The sequence below is a fragment of the Rhamphochromis longiceps genome, linkage group LG17 (assembly GCF_057381845.1).
Source record: "Rhamphochromis longiceps isolate RC_006_pf linkage group LG17, R_longiceps_female_GT1.1, whole genome shotgun sequence".
In the NCBI taxonomy this organism is placed as follows: domain Eukaryota; kingdom Metazoa; phylum Chordata; class Actinopteri; order Cichliformes; family Cichlidae; genus Rhamphochromis; species Rhamphochromis longiceps.
This window is the reverse complement of record NC_140573.1, coordinates 10,330,489-10,350,046: the sequence shown is the minus strand read 5'-3', so window position 1 is coordinate 10,350,046 and position 19,558 is coordinate 10,330,489. Positions and strand designations below refer to the sequence as shown.

Sequence of the window (19,558 nt, the reverse complement as noted above, 5' to 3'; positions counted from 1 at the left end):
GGCTTTTCAGAAATTTGCTTTTAAATGGAAACATACAGTCATCATAAAACAAGGAATGCCACATTGCCATATTCTCACTCTTGATATGTGTATTTACATTCTGTAACAGTAGCGTCGTGTCTGGTATTGCTTCTCTTTCTGTCTCTTACTGTAAAATCTATCAAGCCCCAAACTAAGCTGTGCTGCACTCAACAAAATAACAGCCCACAGAGAAATCACTTTACACTCCCAACTATACAGCAGCTGAAACCACAATGAATAGAAGAACAAAACGTTGCCCCAGGTGGACTTTAGTGCGGTGTAGACTTGCAGTGGTTTATCACACCACCAACAGTATTAAATAACTTGGTTTAAAATAAGATCATAATATTGCAATGACATCATTAACTGCAATTTTATAGTTAGTGTGGTGTTGAAGTGATGATGTTTTAAATCTGGGTAGCTATACAGTTTTGTTTTTGTTTTTTTTAACCTTTCCTTACACTTGTCTGGTGTTTCTGCCTCACCCTTTTCTCCCTCAGGGCTTTGACCCCCCTCATCAGAGTGATACCAGGACAGTGTACGTAGCTAACCGTTTCCCCCAGAATGGCCACTACATACCACAACGCTTTGCCGACAACAGAATCATCTCATCCAAGGTATGTTACAATTATGATCTTAAAATTTGTGTCAAAAGTGCAAGGGGAAAAAAAAAACCCTCTTGATATGAACGCTAACATTTTGCAGTCACAGCAACTATGGCTACAGAAAAATTGTCATTCAGAGAAACTCTAAACTCAGTCTGGTTTCGGACACCAGTGTTGACCAGTGCTAAATACATTAGTGTGTATCTCTGGTGTGGTAGGAGAGAGATAAGCTTAAAGTGTGATTTGTTGATAACAGGATTAGCACAGACAGAAAACTTGTGTGTTGGTGAGAGGCTAGGTAGGTCAGCTAGAACACTGGCAAGACAAAAGGATAACAAAGAAAAGGAGCTAGGGCCTGCCTCCAGCAATCATGACTGTCATTGATTAGCTGGTAGATTAAATGATTGACGGGAGGGTTAAAGCACCTGCTTTAGTCAGGCATTGATTTGAAACTGATTTTGGATAAGGTAAATTCTGCCATTCGTGTGTACTCATACAGTTAGGTCCATATGTGTTTTATATTTTTCCTCTTTACACAGCAATAGAATTTCTTTCAATTAAGATTAGCTCGAAATGCAGAGCTTTGATTCAAAGGGTTTAACAAAAACATTGCATTAACTGCTTAGTAATCACATTTTAATATATGGTCCCCATTTTCAGCTGCTCAAAAGTTATTGGACAAGCAACTGACAACCAGTTTCAGGCGAGGCTTCATTATTTTATGTTAAATGGGGGTGACCTATATTGGCTGTTGACTCCAAATATTCAACTTGTATATTATAGCTTGTCAATGGAACTCCTAAAATGAGCTTGTGAGGTATGCGACACACACAAACAAACACACACCGTTTTTGCTCACGATCACGTTTTATTTATAATAACAATGCGTCGTGACAGCTCGTCCCAGTCCAGCCCTTTCAGGAGATGAGAAGAACTTCAGGAGGGGCCACATCTACAATCTAGTACAATAACCCAGGCACTAGCACAGGCATGTATGGGTGATAGTGGAACTGGGCTGCTAGTGTTTACTGATGATGTGACTGCTGATAGAAGCAGCAAGATGAATTGTGAAGTGTACAGGGCTATACTCTCTGCTCAGAGTATCTTAACACAGCATTGATGATGTCCATAGGATCCAGAAGTCATTGACAGCAAAGGATTTTCATTCAAGTATTAAAAATTCCTGTAATTTAAAATGATGCTTCTTTACTTCTGAGCCTATGGAAATTTGGGACTTGATTCAAGTCTTGATTGTTGGATTTTAAAATCCATTGTGGTGGTGCACAGAGGTAAAGCTACCAAAACTTTCATTCTTCAGAAACTTATGGACCTAACTGTCTGTAGCATTTTATCTTAATAAAGTAAGAGAAAGACTTAAACAGCACATTTATTGAGTAAATAAATGTGCAAATGAGCAACCAGTAATCAGTTTATCTGAAGAACACTTTAGCTCAGCACAGCTGCTGTACTCCTTTATCTCAAGCTCCAATTTGGAAATGTCAGTGAACACTCTAGCCATAGACAAGATATTTTACAGGGGTAATCAGAATATCATTTAACTATATTATTGTATTCATGTAAGATCTTAAATATGGCCAGTATAAATACGACACAGTAAAAGTGTTTTTTTTTTCTGCTCTAATAAACAGTTGCTAGTACAGTAGTTTGAATACCTCCAATACACCATCTATGTATTTGCAATTCAATTCCTCTGTTTTACTTAGTAAAAAAGAACCTTTAGTAGCAATTATTCTGTCCCAGTAAACCCTGAAAGATGTTTTCTTTTTTTTTTTTATTTCAGTATACAGTTTGGAATTTTGTCCCCAAGAATCTGTTTGAGCAATTCAGAAGGATAGCAAACTTCTACTTCCTCATTATCTTCCTTGTACAGGTAACGATACACAAATGCATGTGAACACTCCTTGACGTATTTCCTCCTCTTAATACAAATGCCTGTGCTCGTTCTTGTGCTTCCGAGCATTGAGTGACTCATCGACTTCTAGGTACCAGAGCAGAGACTGGTCTGCCTCTGTATGAAAGCGACACACTTACTCACTTAGTAATATGTGTGTCTTTGCAGCCAGCCCTAAGCATTAGGCCTTCACTGTGCATCAGTCATTTTATGCTGAAGTAGGATTTGGCTTTCAAATTTTTAGCCTTCTGATTTATTCTGCACTGTGTAGTGAAGCCAAAGCAATCGCCTTGACTCTATTTCACCCACTCAACATGTCAGTGAGGCTGAAGTCACCTTAGCCTCAAATCACTGAGAGAGGGGCCTCTTTTCATCTAAGATGGCCAATTTGACCATTTAAAGATTGCTTTAGATGGGTTTCTAGATGACTGGTGAATTCTTCTGTTAGTGTAGCCATTTACAGAAAGTGTTTGTTAAAGTGTTAAGATATCTTTGATCTTTTCCTTGAGGCGTCTTCCTTTTAAGCAAAGTTTCACTTTACATTCAGTGTTGCTTGCCTAAAGCCTTTGTGGTTACGCTTGAAGCCTAACAAATGTTGCACATTTTCCTCACATGAAAAGTTTGCAGTGCAGTTGTTTTTTATGAACATGCATTGTTTACATTCATGAGTAATTATTTACTTTTTTATTTATTTATTGGATGACTACTTCCACCTGTAGATTAGTGCAACATAGGGCTGCTCAATTAATCGAATTTTAATCTAAATTACGATCTGGGCTTTCAACGATCATTAAAAATGACTGAGCCGATTATTAGCACCTCCCTCGTGCTTTACTCTCGCGCTGCTCCATGTGGCAAATCGAGCGTACCTCTCTGCATGTCGAACACGCGTCACAACAATTAAGAGGACCCGAGGGAAGCTCGGAAAGCTAAGCAGAAGTTATTTGGAGAGGAGAGTGACTGCCGTTGGTTGAAAAGAGAGGTAAAAAAAACTTCAGTGGTTGGAAACATTATGGGCTCGCAGAGTCAGACGTGGATCAAGTAGACATAGTGTGTAAACTTTGCTACAGTGTCGTAGCTGCACCACAGAGCGACACTGCAAAGTTCACTAAACATAGATGTTTACATTTTTCATTTATTTCTTATATTGCAAACATTTGCACTGTTATCAGTATTTGCACACTATTTTATATTATTTTTTGACAATCTTTAAAGCCATTATTCAATACATTGTTATTGTTAAATAAATATCATCAAATAATTGAGATCTCAATTTCAGTGAAAATAATCGTGATTATCATTTTTGCCATAATCGAGCAGCCCTAGTGCAACAGTGTGAAAGAGTTGCCAGAAACCTGCTTATGAAACACCCCCCAATCCAAAACTAATATCCACTAATAAAAGCACTGCTCAATGGCACTAAATCATTTTAGCTTGGTCTTCAGTTTCACACACTTTGCTCAGCATTTCGTTGTGATTATTAAGACCAGGATATGGGGTGAGGAAATATAATATCCCAGTGACCCTGCTTACAAAGACAGTAATTCAAAAGTGTATGTGAGACTTGTTCTTATCTGATCGTTGACCTTTAAGGGAAGTTATACGGGTTTCCTGTTTATGCACATTGGCCACTACTTCTGTCGTATTTTTCAAGTTGCTCGTTGTTGCAAAAACCACTACCACTTTTACAGTCCCTTTTTTAGTTTGGCATCATCTCTAAACTCTGTTTTGTATTTTTCTTTGAAGTTAATGATAGATACGCCAACTTCCCCAGTAACCAGCGGCCTGCCTCTGTTCTTTGTGATCACAGTAACTGCCATAAAACAGGTGAGAACATAACCACATAGCGGCTTCCTCTTCCTCATGAAAATGTGGAACAAACATGCATGCGTCATCAATGATTATTGTCTATTTGTAGGCAAAGCTCAAAGCTTTTGTTGTTGTACAGAGCACATTTGAAATTATAAAGTATTGATTGAGAACATTTGAAGCATTCCTGTTTCTGACATTAAACACGTTTGTTTAGAATAACTTGCTAAATTTGGCCACTTCTGTTGATCAGTTTCTAGTAGTGCCACACATGCCACACACACAACCATAGTGGGTAAATAAGATTATTTTAACCACCTGCCATCTGCAGTTTGTAACTGGTTGTGTTTCACAGGGCTATGAGGATTGGCTGAGACACAAGGCTGACAATGAGGTGAATGGGGCTCCAGTGTTTGTGGTTCGCAGTGGAAGTCTGGTGCAGACGAGATCCAAGAATATCAGGGTAAGATCATCAAAGTTGTAAAGGACCTTAATCACGCCAGTTATTCCAGTTTAGAAAGAATTTCTTTGGTCCAAGAAAATTATGGTATCAAAAAAAGCTTTTTGCAACTCCTAACGACTCGTAACTAACTTTAGCTTGGATGTTAAAGTGTCATTTCTTTAAATTTGTTCCCATCTAAAGCTTATAAATTCACTCTAACACCTAATTTCCCATGGTACAGTATGCAAACACTCAGAGACCTGTTCAAATAAACCCTGAAACGGTGATATGATTCTGTTCTATGTATAATTGTATTTGTATAACTAGCTGCAGCATTTGCCCTTCAAACACTGTGTCATTTTATACCTCGGCTTGTCTGGTAATGGTGGTTGTGTGATGATTATAGGTTTTTCCTGATCTTATCTGACACTATGGAAACACTGTGGGTTGCATGTCTGGGGTCATCACTAAAGACATCACTAAATGTGTACTTTAGTAAAAGAATAAATGAATCACTTGAGGGGTTTTTTCCTCACAGGAAACTAAGTGCCAACAGGAGTGAAATTGTTTAATCTAATACAAAGGATGACTAGTTGCTTTGTGTTTGGTGACCTTTCAGAGTTAATTGTCCTCAGTCTATGGAGAACTACATCTACTTCTAACCTGCTACTCACAAACAACATCTAACTGCATAGCTTCTATTAAATAAGTAACATATGTAGTGTTGTATTACTCTGAAAAGACAAAAAGCTAAAAATTACAAACTGTAATCAAAGGAGCTTGCAAAGAAAAGTGTCTGGACTTCTTTAAGTTTCTTGAAGACGTTTCACCTCTCATCCGAGAAGCTTCTTCAGTTCTAAGGTCAAATGGTGGAGAGTCCCAGATATAAACCTAGTGGGAGTGACCCCCTACAGAGGGACAAAAGGACCCCCTGATGATCCTCTACTCGCCTGAGCCAAGGTGTGAAACTGGGCGTGGGTGATTGGGACCCACGCCCAGTTTCAGAGGTCCTTTTGTCCCTCTGTGGGGGGTCACTCCCACTAGGTTTATATCTGGGACTCTCCACCATTTGACCTTAGAACTGAAGAAGCTTCTCGGATGAGAGGTGAAACATCTTCAAGCAACTTAAAGAAGTCCAGACGCTTTTCTTTGCAAGCTCCTTTGACAACGATGACCTGGATGACTGAGAACCTTCACAGACATACAAACTGTAATATAACAATTAAACATATTGTCTAGAGTGTGAACAATACAGAGTTTTTGTTTGATTTCTGTTCCCACACAAAACATTTGAAACACTCCCAGCGAACTAAAATGCTTCACAACACTTCACTAACCAGTGAGAACGCTCAGTACACTTCTTGGCCAGGCTCTGGAGTAGTAAATAACGTGGAGAATGTACCTCTAACATTTCCATTTACCTAGGCAAATGTTCAGGCAAAACTGTATTCTTTACGTCTTTATGTGGTACTCTACCACATCCTCAAAGCACACCTGACTACAGGACGGCGTGTAGATCTTGCAGCGTGCGCCTAGTACCTGGGTCACATTGACATCAGAACACATTGTCACAATACAAAAACGGCTCTGGAGCTTGTTTAGAAGCAGAGTGAGCCAACGTCCTCCAAAGGGTCCAACTGTGGGTGTTTTCATGTACGCTAAAGAGCACAGATTTTGATAATAGTTGCACCCCAATCATTTTTAACTTGCCTACAATATATATTTCTTAACAAAGTCATTTAGCTATTTAGTTTTAAACATTTTTAGATTTCTAAAATATTTCTTTGTGTGTGTGTGTACTTAGGAGAAAAACTATCTGTCTGAAAACGTGTGATAATATTGCCTAAGTGATGCTAAACGTATTTTAACTCAATTAAACATCACCGTAAATGTGTGAATACAATTATTTGACAATCCAACTGAAATATAGTGAAAAACTGAACAGACTTTACCCTGTGCCTGCTTCTGTCTATCCATCTAGGTGGGAGACATCGTCCGTGTGGCTAAAGATGAAACGTTCCCAGCAGACCTGGTGTTACTGTCATCAGATCGTCCAGATGGCACCTGTCACATCACCACAGCCAGTCTTGACGGAGAGACCAATCTCAAGGTCTGACAATAATATGAGTGGTGCTGTTAAACATACTTGGAGGTAGAGCAGGGCGATATGGCCAAAAATATTTATCACGATATATATTTGAAAATTTGCGATAACGATATAACTGACGATATAATTGATGCAAGACAAAATACAACTCCACAACATTACTAGTGCAAAAAGACAACCTTCCTTTTATTTTCACTTAAACAAGAAGCTGGTTTTTATGTACATTAAAGCTATATAAAAATTTAACAGTGCGAATACAAATTCCTTGCTGAAAGTTTAACCAAAAGGCATTTCCAGTAGAAATGGGCTGACATATCCTGAGCATAACCATGTATAATATCCACTGAAGTTAAAAAGAGGTGCTTTGCAACATTAAACTGCAGTGTGCAGTACGTATTTTTCGGACCATAAGGTGCACGGGATTATAAGGCACATTAAGCGAAACAAGGCAGTCAGATAAATCAAACTTTATTAAACTCATTCTTCTTGCTTCCTCCACTTCTGTACCATTGATTCATTAATGTTGAATTCTCTGGCAGCTGCTCTATTCCCATGTTGTTGCAGTATATTAATGACTAACCTCGTATTGTGGATGGATTATCTCAGTTGTTATGGATTATCTCAGTTGTTCTCCTGACTGAAGTTTGGTCCGTTTACAGCATCCTGCCATGCGATTGCATTTGTCTCTAACTATCAGGCACGTTAACTTTTATAAGTGGAAAAGTGTTAGTGTTCGTCCTCCAGCTTCACTGTTTATGTCATGCTAACATAGCTGTGTCGCTAGCGATCACGTAGCACATCATTATATAGCAGCTAGCCCAACTTCAGTAACCCTACAAACGTCACTGCTGTTTAGTTTCCCGTCTTCATTTATGTTGGAAGTGATAGCAGAGCTGTACGTTTGAATTTATTCAGAAATCTCTCAGTCAGAACATGCTATATCATGCTTGGGTAACTAGCGAAACTAGCGAGCTAACTTCCGCTAGCTTCCTGCTAACTTCTAACTCCGTTAAATGTAATAAATTTTGTTTTCATGGATGCCTGGAAGTTAAACTTCATAGTTTCACCTGGTTAAGCAGCAATGCTGATCGTTTTATTAAAGATGAAAGAATTTAGACAGTTTTTAAACTCTCAGTGATGCTGCAGTGTTCGTTTGACCTGAAGGTACGGAGTTTAGGACCCAGATTACTCCCAGATTTAAGAGCATCTTAGTCCGACAAATACGACAATAACGACGGCCGCTTGCATGTTCTGCAAAAAAATGTGCTTTGTCGTGTATCTGACGGACAAACGCCAAACCAGTTCCACATCACGGAAGTTGCACCATTTTTACAAACCAATTCTGGTTCATTTGTTTCACTCAACAATCGGCCATGTGCGTATGAAAACAAAGGCACTGCGCATGCGCGTTTTACTCCCATTCTATCGCGATATTTCATTTTCCTATCGTTGCCTAACATTATACCGGTATTACCGTGAACGGTATAATATGGCCCAGCCCTACTTGGAGGTGTTTAAATCTCTTTAGCTTTGTCACTGTGAGTTTTCAGAAGCTATTTTCACCTTCTTTTCTTTATCGCAGCTCAAGCAAATACTAGATTTTTGCTTTGTTGAAGTGACACTTATATATTTCACTGTATATTTCTGTTTGGGTCATTTAAAGTATTATTTACATAAAAAACAATATTGAATTTCAGTTGTTGCAAACGTGCTGACATGAATGCATGGCTAATAACCTAGTCAGGAAAATGTGAAACCAATTTTATAAATCGTCTGTGATCTGAGTCACTGCAGTGAGTAATTTTTTTTTATTTATTTATTTATTTATTTATTTATTTTTGCTTTTCCTCTCATTTTATCCGTGAGTTTTCACTGTTTTTTCTGTTATAATTTTCCCATTGCTCATTCAGAAAACCACATTTGTCCCACTTGAAGCAATGCTTCCCAGCCATCACTAATTAACCTGTTGTGTGTGTGTGTGTGTGTGTGTGTGTGTGTGTGTGTGTGTGTGTGTGTGTGTGTGTGTGTGTGTGTGTGTGTGTCTGTCTTTTTTCTAGACCCATTACTCAGTGGCGGAGACATCAGTCTGCCAGTCAGTCTCCCAGCTGGAGGCATTGCAGGCTGTGGTGGAGTGTCAGCAACCAGAACCTGACCTATACAGGTAATCGTCAATTAAGTGTACAGATCCTTCAAGATAAATCTAAGGGTATATTGTGTGGATTCAGACAACAGATGTTTAAAAAAGGTACTTAGTCCCATTAAACCACATAAGAAAAAAAAGCAACAGCAACTTTTTCTGGGTAACTAAAGCAGTCAGAGGGTTATGTAACAATTTGAAAAAGCTGCTCAGAAAAAAACATGTTTACCAAACGTCTGAAGAAAATCTCGTAATACATGAACAAGGCATCTCTCCATATGTGCAGGTGCAAAAGTAAAAAATATAAATGGTTGCAAGTGCAGGTGGATACTTAAATCTGAGGAAGAATTGGCAAAAATCCAGAGGTATGAGGGCAGATGCACCAGCTTGGGTTGTGTTTGGGTGGAGAAACCTGATTGAGTATACAGTCTTAAAAATTCCACTATGATAGCAACCTTTCCTGTCTGTTTGAGAAACTAAAATCTGAACTGTTACCCTTTTTTTTTTTTTTTTTTTTTTTAACTATTAGAGAGGAATGCACATTGTGTCTGAATACCTTTTCAATGTGGGATCCTATTTGATAAAGTAGCTCAAGAATTGCCTGCGAGTTAATGTTCAACTTGAGGTTGGTGGATGAAAAAAAACCAAAAACAAAATCTAGCCAGGAAATTATTGTCACAAGACCACAGCTGAACTTTAAATGTAGGATGAAGATTACAATAGACATTCAGACTAATCAGTATTTATCAGTCATAAGATGTAAAATGTTTTGTCATGCTTGGACAAATGGCTTCATTATGTAACTCTCCATAGGCCTAATTTATGTTCACAAAGCACTGATTTATGTTGACTGTCCATTAGGGTGTTTTTTAGATCTTTATTGTAACTTGTCTTTTTTTTTGTGCCATCTTGAATGTAGAATATATAGATGCAGTATTAGAGGTCCATTACATTTGCTGCTCATTATCACAAAATGCATAACAATAAAAAAGAGAGCTTTTTTGTTGTCTTTTTGGGAAAATGCATTTGTTTCTTTATTATTTTTATTGTTATTATATATTATTAAAATTGCATCTGTCACACATTGGGTCGATATAGTCTGACCAAAATTTAATCTCTGAATGTCAGCTTTCTCTGGCATTTCTATTTGTCATTTCTTCTAAGTGCTCTATGAGTCACAAAGCTTCCTTAAGCTGCAGAGGCATTAATCCAATTACTTAAATATGTCAGAGAATGGTGGATGAATAAAAATATAAACATAGGCTTTAAAGTAATTTGGTCATCACAGTGCATGTAAGTCTCAGGTTTTCTGTCCTTTCCTGAATTTTTCCTTTTACTTTGTGCATGCGAACAGAGTATCCTGTTTGGTTTATCAATCCACTTAACTCTGTTTTTTCTTTCTTTCTTCTTTTTCCCAGATTTGTTGGTCGTATGACGGTGACTCAGCATGGGGAGGAGATAGTTAGGTGAGATGAGTTTTCTGTCTATTATAGTACCAGCTATAAGCACAAGAGCTAAGGATACAGCACCATTAAAAGAGAGTGAACATAAAAAAATAAATGAAAATTGTTACTTAAATATGGAGACTGTGCATTCATTGTAAGATGCATAATGTCATTGGATACAGATACAGATGTATTTTTCTCTTGTTTGTATTTGTCAGACCGCTGGGTCCAGAGAATTTGCTGCTGCGAGGGGCCAGGTTGAAAAATACTAAAGAAATCTTTGGTGAGTCAAAATAAAAGGAACAAAAATAAATGGTTCAGCAAAGCACAAACTTCACGTAAGAATGAGGCCGATTAAGAATTCACATTTTTCGCTACATTTGGAAGTATGATTTACCTTTTTGTGCTGTTGCAGGAGTGGCTGTTTATACAGGCATGGAGTCCAAGATGGCACTCAACTATAAATGCAAGTCCCAGAAACGCTCTGCCGTAGAGAAGTAAGCTATTTTATTATTGCTTTTTAAGATGTGCTTAATGAAGTCTCCAACTTAATATTTCCCAATGTTCACGATGTCAGGTCCATGAATACCTTCCTCATCATCTACCTGATCATCTTGCTGTCCGAGGCCATTCTCAGCACCATCCTAAAGTACGCCTGGCAGGCTGAGATCAAATGGGACGAACCTTTCTACAACCAAAAGACAGAAGCGGAGAGAAACAGCAGTCCGGTTAGTCTGCTTTGTTTTCACGACCAGAGGAATGCATTCTTATTGATCTGTTTTTGTGAAGACTGCAGGCTATCGGCTCCAGAGATTAGATGAGTTGAGATTTTAGTTGACATTCCACTTCTTCTCTCTGTTTACATTTGCACCCTGCGCTGTCCTTCACTTTCTGATCCCTGTAAAAAGGGGCCTATAATGTAATGTAGATGTAAGTTAATTAATGGTAAAGATTCTTTGAATTGACATGCACAGTACGTCTACAAAACTACTTGTGTTAGTGTTTCTAGATTTTGTGACAAGACACTAGAAAGGAAATGCCTGTCACTGGGCCAGCCTGCCAGCCTATCAGCCAACCTGCCAGCAGTAATCAGTCACGGGGAACAATAGCCCTTATGTATTGAGACAGCAAGAGATTAAAAAAAAAAAAAAAAAAATCATAGTTGTGCACAAGCCGTCCTGCTTCCTGGACACCCAGGAAAAAAACCTAGGAAATAATAAAGCTCTTGTAAAGTCTGAACTCTTTCTAATATCCCGGTCCAAGGATAGCTAAACTTATATTTGTAATATTAAATCACACATTTCTGAGAGTCCTTCTTGTGTCTATAATGCAGACAAACGTATATCTAAGTCATTAATTATAATTTCTTTATTTTAATTAGCATGTTAGTCAGGCTCACATAAAGGCTTATACAGTGCAAACATGGCTTTTAATAGCTGCTCATATGTTCAGTCTGTGCTCCTTATCCTTTCCTGTCAGTTAAATAATCAGTCCCTTAATGTCAGTGAATTACCTCGCCTACTTTGGTTTCATTATTCTGTATATGGCTGAGATATATGTAAGCGAATTTATTGAAAGACAGTCTTAATATTCTCCTGCATTTTTTTGTAATGCTTCTCTCATACAGTTTATATAATTTCTCTTTCTTGCAGCAGTGCAAACGACTTGCATGTATATAAATTTACTTTATACTTTTCATTGTACTGCTCTCTTGTCCTCTCTTTAAATAAAAAAGAATCTGTCATGTTCTTTCAGATCTTAAAGTTCATCTCAGACTTTTTGGCTTTTCTGGTGCTCTATAACTTCATCATCCCTATCTCGCTCTATGTTACTGTGGAGATGCAAAAGTTCCTTGGCTCTTTTTTCATTGGCTGGGATTTGGACCTTTACCATGAGGAAAGTGACCAGAAAGCTCAAGTCAATACCTCTGACCTCAATGAAGAGTTGGGACAGGTATGAAAGAGGAATGAAGATGCCTATGTATGCATATTACAAAGCACACCCTGAACATGGATATGCATGGATGTCCTGCTGTATCATCGGAGTTTTAGTGTTGTATATAAAAATAGCATATACTGTAAAATATTTTACATTTATATGAAATATCATGAATTTTTAGTAATTTAGAAATATGAACCGGTTTGAATCGGTGAATTACGTTTATGTACATATTCAGTATACAGCATACAACTATGCCGACTTTAATGGTTAGTGTACTTCTGTGAGCATCTGTGTGTTTCTGTTTTTCAGGTGGAATATGTGTTTACTGATAAGACGGGCACACTAACAGAAAATGAAATGCAGTTCCGCGAGTGTTCGATTAATGGAACCAAGTACCGGGAAGTTAATGGCAAACTTTTACCAGAGGGAATGACAGACGACTCGCCAGATGGTTCTATGCCTCCCCTGGTATTGCATATATATATTGCAGGCTTGGTTCTTTTCTTTTTCTGTTTTTTTTTTTTTTTAAATAACATGCTGTGTTTGTATCCATCAAGAAAAGAGAGAGAGAGAAAATAAAAATTTATGTCTCATCTTTCCTTCCAGATGGGTGACGAATTGTTATTTCTCAAGGCAGTGTCACTTTGTCACACAGTTCAGATCAGCTACGACCAGTCAGACTGCCTGGCTGTGGGAGGAGACCCATTCTCCCATGCCAACGGGGTCTCTTCCAGTCCCATGGAGTACTACGCCTCTTCACCGGATGAGAAAGCTTTAGTAGAGGCAACAAAAAGGTAAGGTGACACTTGAGCTTCCTCTTCTGCAAGTTTTAGGTTCACAGGTTAAAATTTATGCACAAAAAACAGACTGACGAAGTTGTTGCTGTGCGTTGTGATGTTAGACATTAAGAGCTGGTGGTTGCACCGGACTGCAGAGGTTGCGACACAGGAAATGTGTAAATTGTAGTCTGCATCCCAGTAATGCCACAACAAAACGTCTTAAAGGTCTTTATTAATTTAAGGATTCCTCAAATCTTAGTCTTCTTTAAACTTTAAAGATGAGTTTGGTTTTGTCTGTGCCTTTCTAGATGGGTCAGTGATTGGCACTGGCAACTCACAGCAAGGTTTGTTCAAACCCCAGCTGGGGTCCTTTCGTGTGGAGTAAACACGTTTTCCCTGTGGCAGTGTCACTTTCCTCCAGATACCAGTGACATGCATGTTAGGTTAATTGGTGATATCCTAAATTTGCTGTGGATGTGATGTAGAATAGGTGCAGTCTAAAGTGCTGAGAACTGGAAATATGCTATATAAATGAAAGTGTATAAGAATCCTTGCTTTGACATGATTCATACTGTACTGATTGTGTTAGCTGCAAAGGGAAATTTGGTGGGGGGGGGACACTGAGGTTGGGCTGCTGACCACTTGTTCCTTTCAGTGTTGCAATAATACTATATGGGCAGCAATTCAATATCCAGGAAGCGATTCAAAAACCCAAGCTGACCACTGTGGGAATATGTCCTGAAAGGGCAAACGCAGTATTGTGAGCACATTCTGCTTTGCTGCTTAAACATTAGGCAGCTAAAGAAACTGGAATCAAAACACCACCTCTAGATCTACAAGAAAACCTTGATAAATTGATCATTTCTGCATGTAGCTGTTTAGGACCAAGCTATGGTTTGCTTGTCCACGAGTGTTTTAAGGTCTACTTGGGTCAGACTGACGTTAAGTTCATCGTTGGACGTTTAGCATAAGGCTCTGTTTGGATGTGTGTGTTTCTGCCCATTTTTATGAGAGCTATGCGAGTTCGTCCAAAGAGAACTGCAGTGCATCAATTTGATCCAATTGCAAAGTCTGGCAGACTTCCAAGTGGGCTTAAAGGAAGCATAACCGGAATGACTGCCTGTCTGTGCTGTCTGTGTCGTCATCCATTGTAAATTATAATTTGTACCTTAAAGTAAATCAACCCATTGATTCAGGATCCTGTTTTGCAGGATCACCCTATGAAACTGGAAGTCCAGACAGTAGAGTTCAGTGCTTAGAGTGTTTTGTTTTTTCTGCTGCAAAACAGCTTTTAAAAAGTTTCTAATGCTGTGTAAATTTCAAATAAAGACAGAAAGCAGTCATTTAGACTTAAATTCCATTTATTCAAAGTACAGAGAGAATGGATGGATAACTGAATGAATTATGTATTGATTCGGTGTCCTGAGAAAAATGCTACAGCTTGCAGTTATAGGTAGTTGTTGTAAGATGTTAATATAAGTGCTGGGGTTTGTTTTATTTTATATTTTTTCTCTCTCAGGATTGGAGTGGCCTTCTCTTGCAGCAACGGAGATACCATGGAAATCAAAACTTTTGGCAAGTTAGAAAAGTATGTCACCTTGTGCATTTTTAAAATCACAAATAAGATTACAGTGGATTGTTGTTTTTCTTAATCTCACTCAGGAGATATTCCATGCTCTCATAGTTTTTAAAGTAAAATAATAAAAAACCTGCAGCCAAAAAATAAATCGCCCCTGTTCAAAACGAGTAACTAATCAATGTCTGACGGGTCTTTGTTTGGACACTCAGGTATAAACTGCTCCATGTACTCGAGTTTGATCCTAACCGCAGGAGGATGAGTGTCATACTGCAAACTCCCTCAGGTAATACCACGTTCTTCAGCTGAGCTGTACGTTTGTTGCAAGTGAAAAAAATGAAATTAACCATTAACAATAAAAACAGAAACATTGAGGAGTTGATAATATTCTAAAATAAGCGAAAAATGGAACGCTTATGTTTACAAGTATAATATAGTAAGTTTTTTTGTATTTTATTTTATATTTTTATTGAAAATTGACATTTTAATGCATATTTAGCGTATATGTTCTTGCTGTGTTGCTTTTCAAGGAGGCAAAGTGCTGTTCACCAAGGGGGCGGAGTCTGCCATTTTGCCTTTCGCGACTAGTGGTGAGATCGAAAAGACAAGGCTGCACGTTGATGAGTTTGCCATGGTAAGATTTTTGTTATTTATTTATTTGTTTGTTTGTTTTCCTCTCTAAATATTAACCAGATGCTTATATTTTCACAATCATGATACAGATTCATCACCCCTTAAGCCCAATATTTTTGGGGGGGATTTTTCATCTGTTGCAGAAACACATTTTTTTTTTTTTTAACCATTGAAGTCACACACATCAGCTGCACATGTATTATTTAATAGGATACAAATTACTTACCTGTCTAGAGGTAATATGATTATCAATATGAAACTTCCCGATATCCCTGTGGTCAGATGTCTGAGACAAATTGGATGAAGTTGATACATCTGTCTTCAAAAGAAACCTTTAAATATATATATTTTGATTTATGTCCTCAGATTTGTGTCTGTATGTGTAGGCCTGACATTTTTCAGTGTTACAGTGATTACTTTTGGCTCTCTGTTCCCATTACATTGTAAATTCCTCGCCACAACAGACACACACACACACACGCACTGCCCTCACATCATGCCATCATACGTCAGTACCCAGGAGTCGGTGGGTTGATTTGTGGTCATCTACCCCTTAGGCTCGCTCTGTGATTTAGAGTCAAGCTTTAATAATTTGTTTTTCTCGTCTTTCTTTCTCTTTGCTTCTTTGTTTCCTGGATTCATTTCTTCCCATCATTCTCTTATGATTTTTTTCCCAACCTTGCCGACATTTGACCTTACCATCTACCCAAACGTGGTGTCTCATTTTATCCTTCATCATTTTATCAACCTTTCTTTTGATATTTCTTCTTTTTCTTCCCTGTTTTGAATCATTTTTCTAAACTCCATTCTCCTAATTTAATTATAGAAAGGTTTGCGAACCCTGGTTGTAGCATGCCGCCACTTCAGTCCGGAGGAGTACATCGATGTGGACAAGAAACTAAACAGTGCCCGCACCGCGCTGCAGCAGAGGGAGGAGAGACTGCAGGAAGCCTTCAGCTACATTGAAAAAGACTTGCAGCTCCTGGGAGCAACAGGAGTGGAGGACAAGTATGGAGACTCAAAACATAAAATAAAATATCTTGACATTCTCATCACATTCATAACCCGTGCTAATCAATACAGAAAGGATTTTGCATTGAGTATCCACACCTAAAACAGTATTAAGGACAAACACAGTCTCGCTAAACTAATAATACACAAAGCAGGCTTTTGATGTGTGCATTGAACACAAAGTAATAATCTACAATCTAGGCTTAAGTAGAGTCAAGTGAACTAGGTAGACTCAGGTCTTTTTTTTTTTTTAATACAATGTTTGCTATAAATTAAAGCATCAATTCTTTTAAATCAAGAAGAAATTGTTTAATTTGGTCAGTACAATCAGTACACTGAAGTACTGTGGTTTGCTTTTCCAAACACTTGTGTGTAATCTGAGTCAATTTTTAGGAATGTGGGGTTAAGATAATGTTAATTGTAAGTGTTGCTCAATGCTACATGATTATGGGCATCAAATTAGATCAATTTAAACAACTGACCACTGTACTATTTGAAGATGGTCAACTTTAAAAACAGGATGCCATTGTACAGGAGTAGATGATTTATGTGCCACACAGGCTTCTGGATTTTTTTTCTTTATGCTGGCCAATTTCAGTTGACAATTTGTCCATCCACTTTGGTGATCGAGATCTGGATACCTGAGCAGCTATTAGATAAAATCAAGAACTTGAAGGACCAGTAGGCTTATGCCATGGCAAAACATCTGTCACCCATCCATCTGTAATTTATCGTGGTTGAAGACACTTAAGTTTGTGAAGATGTTTCACCTCTCATCCAGGGGTCCTGGTTATTTAAAGTGTAGTTGGGTTACGTTAAGGGTGAAACCACTCTAAAGGTGCCAATATACCCTCCGTCGTGGCAGGAAGCCGCTGCAGTATTCTCATAAACGTCAGGTTTCACCACTCAGACAATATCGCGTCATGCGCTCTAATAAGGAGGCGAAGTTGTGAAAACCATCTCCCACACAACAAGCAACGCGGTGAGCATAAAAACTGTGAGACCTTGCCCCGTAATGAGCTGAGGTGTGAGTTGACCCATGCCATTTTTTTCACACCTTGGCTCATGTGATAACTCGCAACCTCAAAATGGGACAACCCCCTCCGGGGATTAAATACATTGCACACACCACCTTTTGGTTTTAGAACTGAAGCTCCTTTGAGAGATGAAGTGTCTTCTCAAATTGAAAGAAGTACACTTGCCTTCTTTTTAAAAAATCTTTTATTCAAGCTCTTAAGACTACCATGACTAGGATGAGACCTTACACAGACAGGTATTCACCTAATTTGGTCTCAAGGTGTAATGGTTAAGTCCTATTGGTAGCTTTACCGGCACTTTAGACATTTTTGCAAGAATCACTAGAATCACTTGGTCAGAGATTCATTTGTCATGTTTATCACTATTTGTGAGCCTTCTTGAGTTCTCAATGGATTTGAAATGTCAACAGTTTGTGCAGTACAGTGGTCCCTCGTTTATCTCAGGAGTTACATTCCAAAAATAACACGCGATACGTCAAATCTGCGAAGTAGCCAACTTTATTTTTTACAATTATTTTAGATGTTTTAAGGCTGTAAAACCCCTCACTACACACTTTATACACTTTTCAAAGACTGGCATGGACGTTTTCACACTTTTCTCTCTTGTTTAAACACTCTTAAAGCTCAAACCTTTGTAAAAGAAAATGACCAGTATTATAGAATGAAACCAAAGGCACCCGCAGTTGCCTTTGACGGTGCAAAGCTTTTCGTCGACATTGTTGTGTTGGTTGGGGAGAAAGCTTACAAACATACAGTACAGCGCTTCAGAGTCACACTGCTAGCGATCAAAGATTTATGTAAATTTGACAAGCTGAACGCATTCTGTACTGTACAGAGACACGGCACGAGATTGATCGACAATGGTGTACAGCCAATCAGGACGCAGAACACAATGCGCTGTTTAAAAAAAAAAAAAAAAAAAAAAAACATGGAAAATTGCACACAAAAAAATCTGCGAAACTCCGAGGCCACGAAAGGTGAACCGCATTATAGCGAGGGACCACTGTACGCCCAACTGCTGACAACAAAACTCGGAATCTTATTTCTGTAATTCACACATTCCCAAAAAAAAAAAGTAAGTTTTGAGAAATGGACATCATCCACAGTGGATCAAATCTGCTTGTGTTTTGTTGTTGCTGTCTTAGGCTTTTTTTGTCATGGGCTTCCACCCCCCCCAAAAAAGAGAAAAAAATTCAAAACTGAAGAAACACACAGGCAAAACAGACAGATAAACACAGTGGGAAGATTTTTAACAGACAATAAATAGTCAGCAGGGAGAAGAAGACGTCACCTCACCGAGCCTCTCTGGAAATGAATGTTGATGTGTGTTTGCAGCCGCTCGCCATCTGCTCCTCACATAAGCCTCTTGCGTCTCCCACTTTGTTTATCTTTTTGCTCGCTCTCCCTTTTTCCCACTGCTCTGCTTCTGTATCTGAAATGAGATCCTCCCGGGGCACGGATGTTCACGGTCAAAGAATCTCCTCTGGTATGGAAGATGAGATGAAGGGTTCCCTCCAACATCTGTGTAACATGAAAAATGTAATGCCGATTGGCATAAAAATATTAGATCAGATCAACTGTCTTTGAATCTTTTGAAAAATAACTGCAGCGAAAAACACAAAGTAGTCAGTCACCCTCTGCTCACCAGTTCTTGCTAACCCTTCAGTAGATGTGTTAAATTATGAAGCTTAGTTTGATCAGTTCCATCAAGTTACCCACACTTTGTCTGCGTTACCTTGGAGACCAAAGTGTTTATTTTCTCTCTTTCTTGTATCCCTAGACTTCAGGACAAGGTCCAGGAGACCATTGAGGCTTTGCGACTCGCAGGAATCAAAGTATGGGTGCTGACAGGGGACAAACATGAGACGGCAGTCAGTGTAAGCCTGTCCTGTGGCCACTTCCACAGAACCATGAACATCCTGGAGCTCCTGCAGCAGCACTCTGATAACGAGTGTGCTGAGCAGCTCCGCATACTGTCCAGGAGGTAGGTGTGATTCTGCTGAAAGTAATGATGTTATCTGACAGCATACATGTTGTTTAATTTTGTGTGTATATATATCCCCCTGACCTCATATTGTGTTCTTTTTTTTAACTTTTTCTCTG

General features: G+C 38.6%; 1 protein-coding gene across 2 annotated transcripts in view; it reads left to right on the top strand.

Moving 5' to 3' along the window:
• The window catches only part of atp11b (ATPase phospholipid transporting 11B), a 50,607-nt gene that overhangs the window by 9,092 nt on the left and 21,957 nt on the right, over positions 1 to 19,558 (top strand). For both annotated transcript variants that reach the window (XM_085387657.1, XM_085387658.1), the window contains exons 2-19: positions 522 to 638; positions 2,428 to 2,517; positions 4,285 to 4,365; positions 4,703 to 4,810; positions 6,771 to 6,899; positions 8,954 to 9,057; positions 10,452 to 10,499; positions 10,697 to 10,761; positions 10,894 to 10,975; positions 11,056 to 11,206; positions 12,234 to 12,431; positions 12,729 to 12,887; positions 13,026 to 13,213; positions 14,718 to 14,786; positions 14,987 to 15,060; positions 15,305 to 15,408; positions 16,234 to 16,415; positions 19,236 to 19,439. In XM_085387657.1, coding sequence (XP_085243783.1) covers positions 522 to 638; positions 2,428 to 2,517; positions 4,285 to 4,365; positions 4,703 to 4,810; positions 6,771 to 6,899; positions 8,954 to 9,057; positions 10,452 to 10,499; positions 10,697 to 10,761; positions 10,894 to 10,975; positions 11,056 to 11,206; positions 12,234 to 12,431; positions 12,729 to 12,887; positions 13,026 to 13,213; positions 14,718 to 14,786; positions 14,987 to 15,060; positions 15,305 to 15,408; positions 16,234 to 16,415; positions 19,236 to 19,439 — 2,153 coding nt within the window. The remainder of the gene's footprint in view (positions 1 to 521; positions 639 to 2,427; positions 2,518 to 4,284; positions 4,366 to 4,702; positions 4,811 to 6,770; positions 6,900 to 8,953; positions 9,058 to 10,451; positions 10,500 to 10,696; positions 10,762 to 10,893; positions 10,976 to 11,055; positions 11,207 to 12,233; positions 12,432 to 12,728; positions 12,888 to 13,025; positions 13,214 to 14,717; positions 14,787 to 14,986; positions 15,061 to 15,304; positions 15,409 to 16,233; positions 16,416 to 19,235; positions 19,440 to 19,558) is intronic.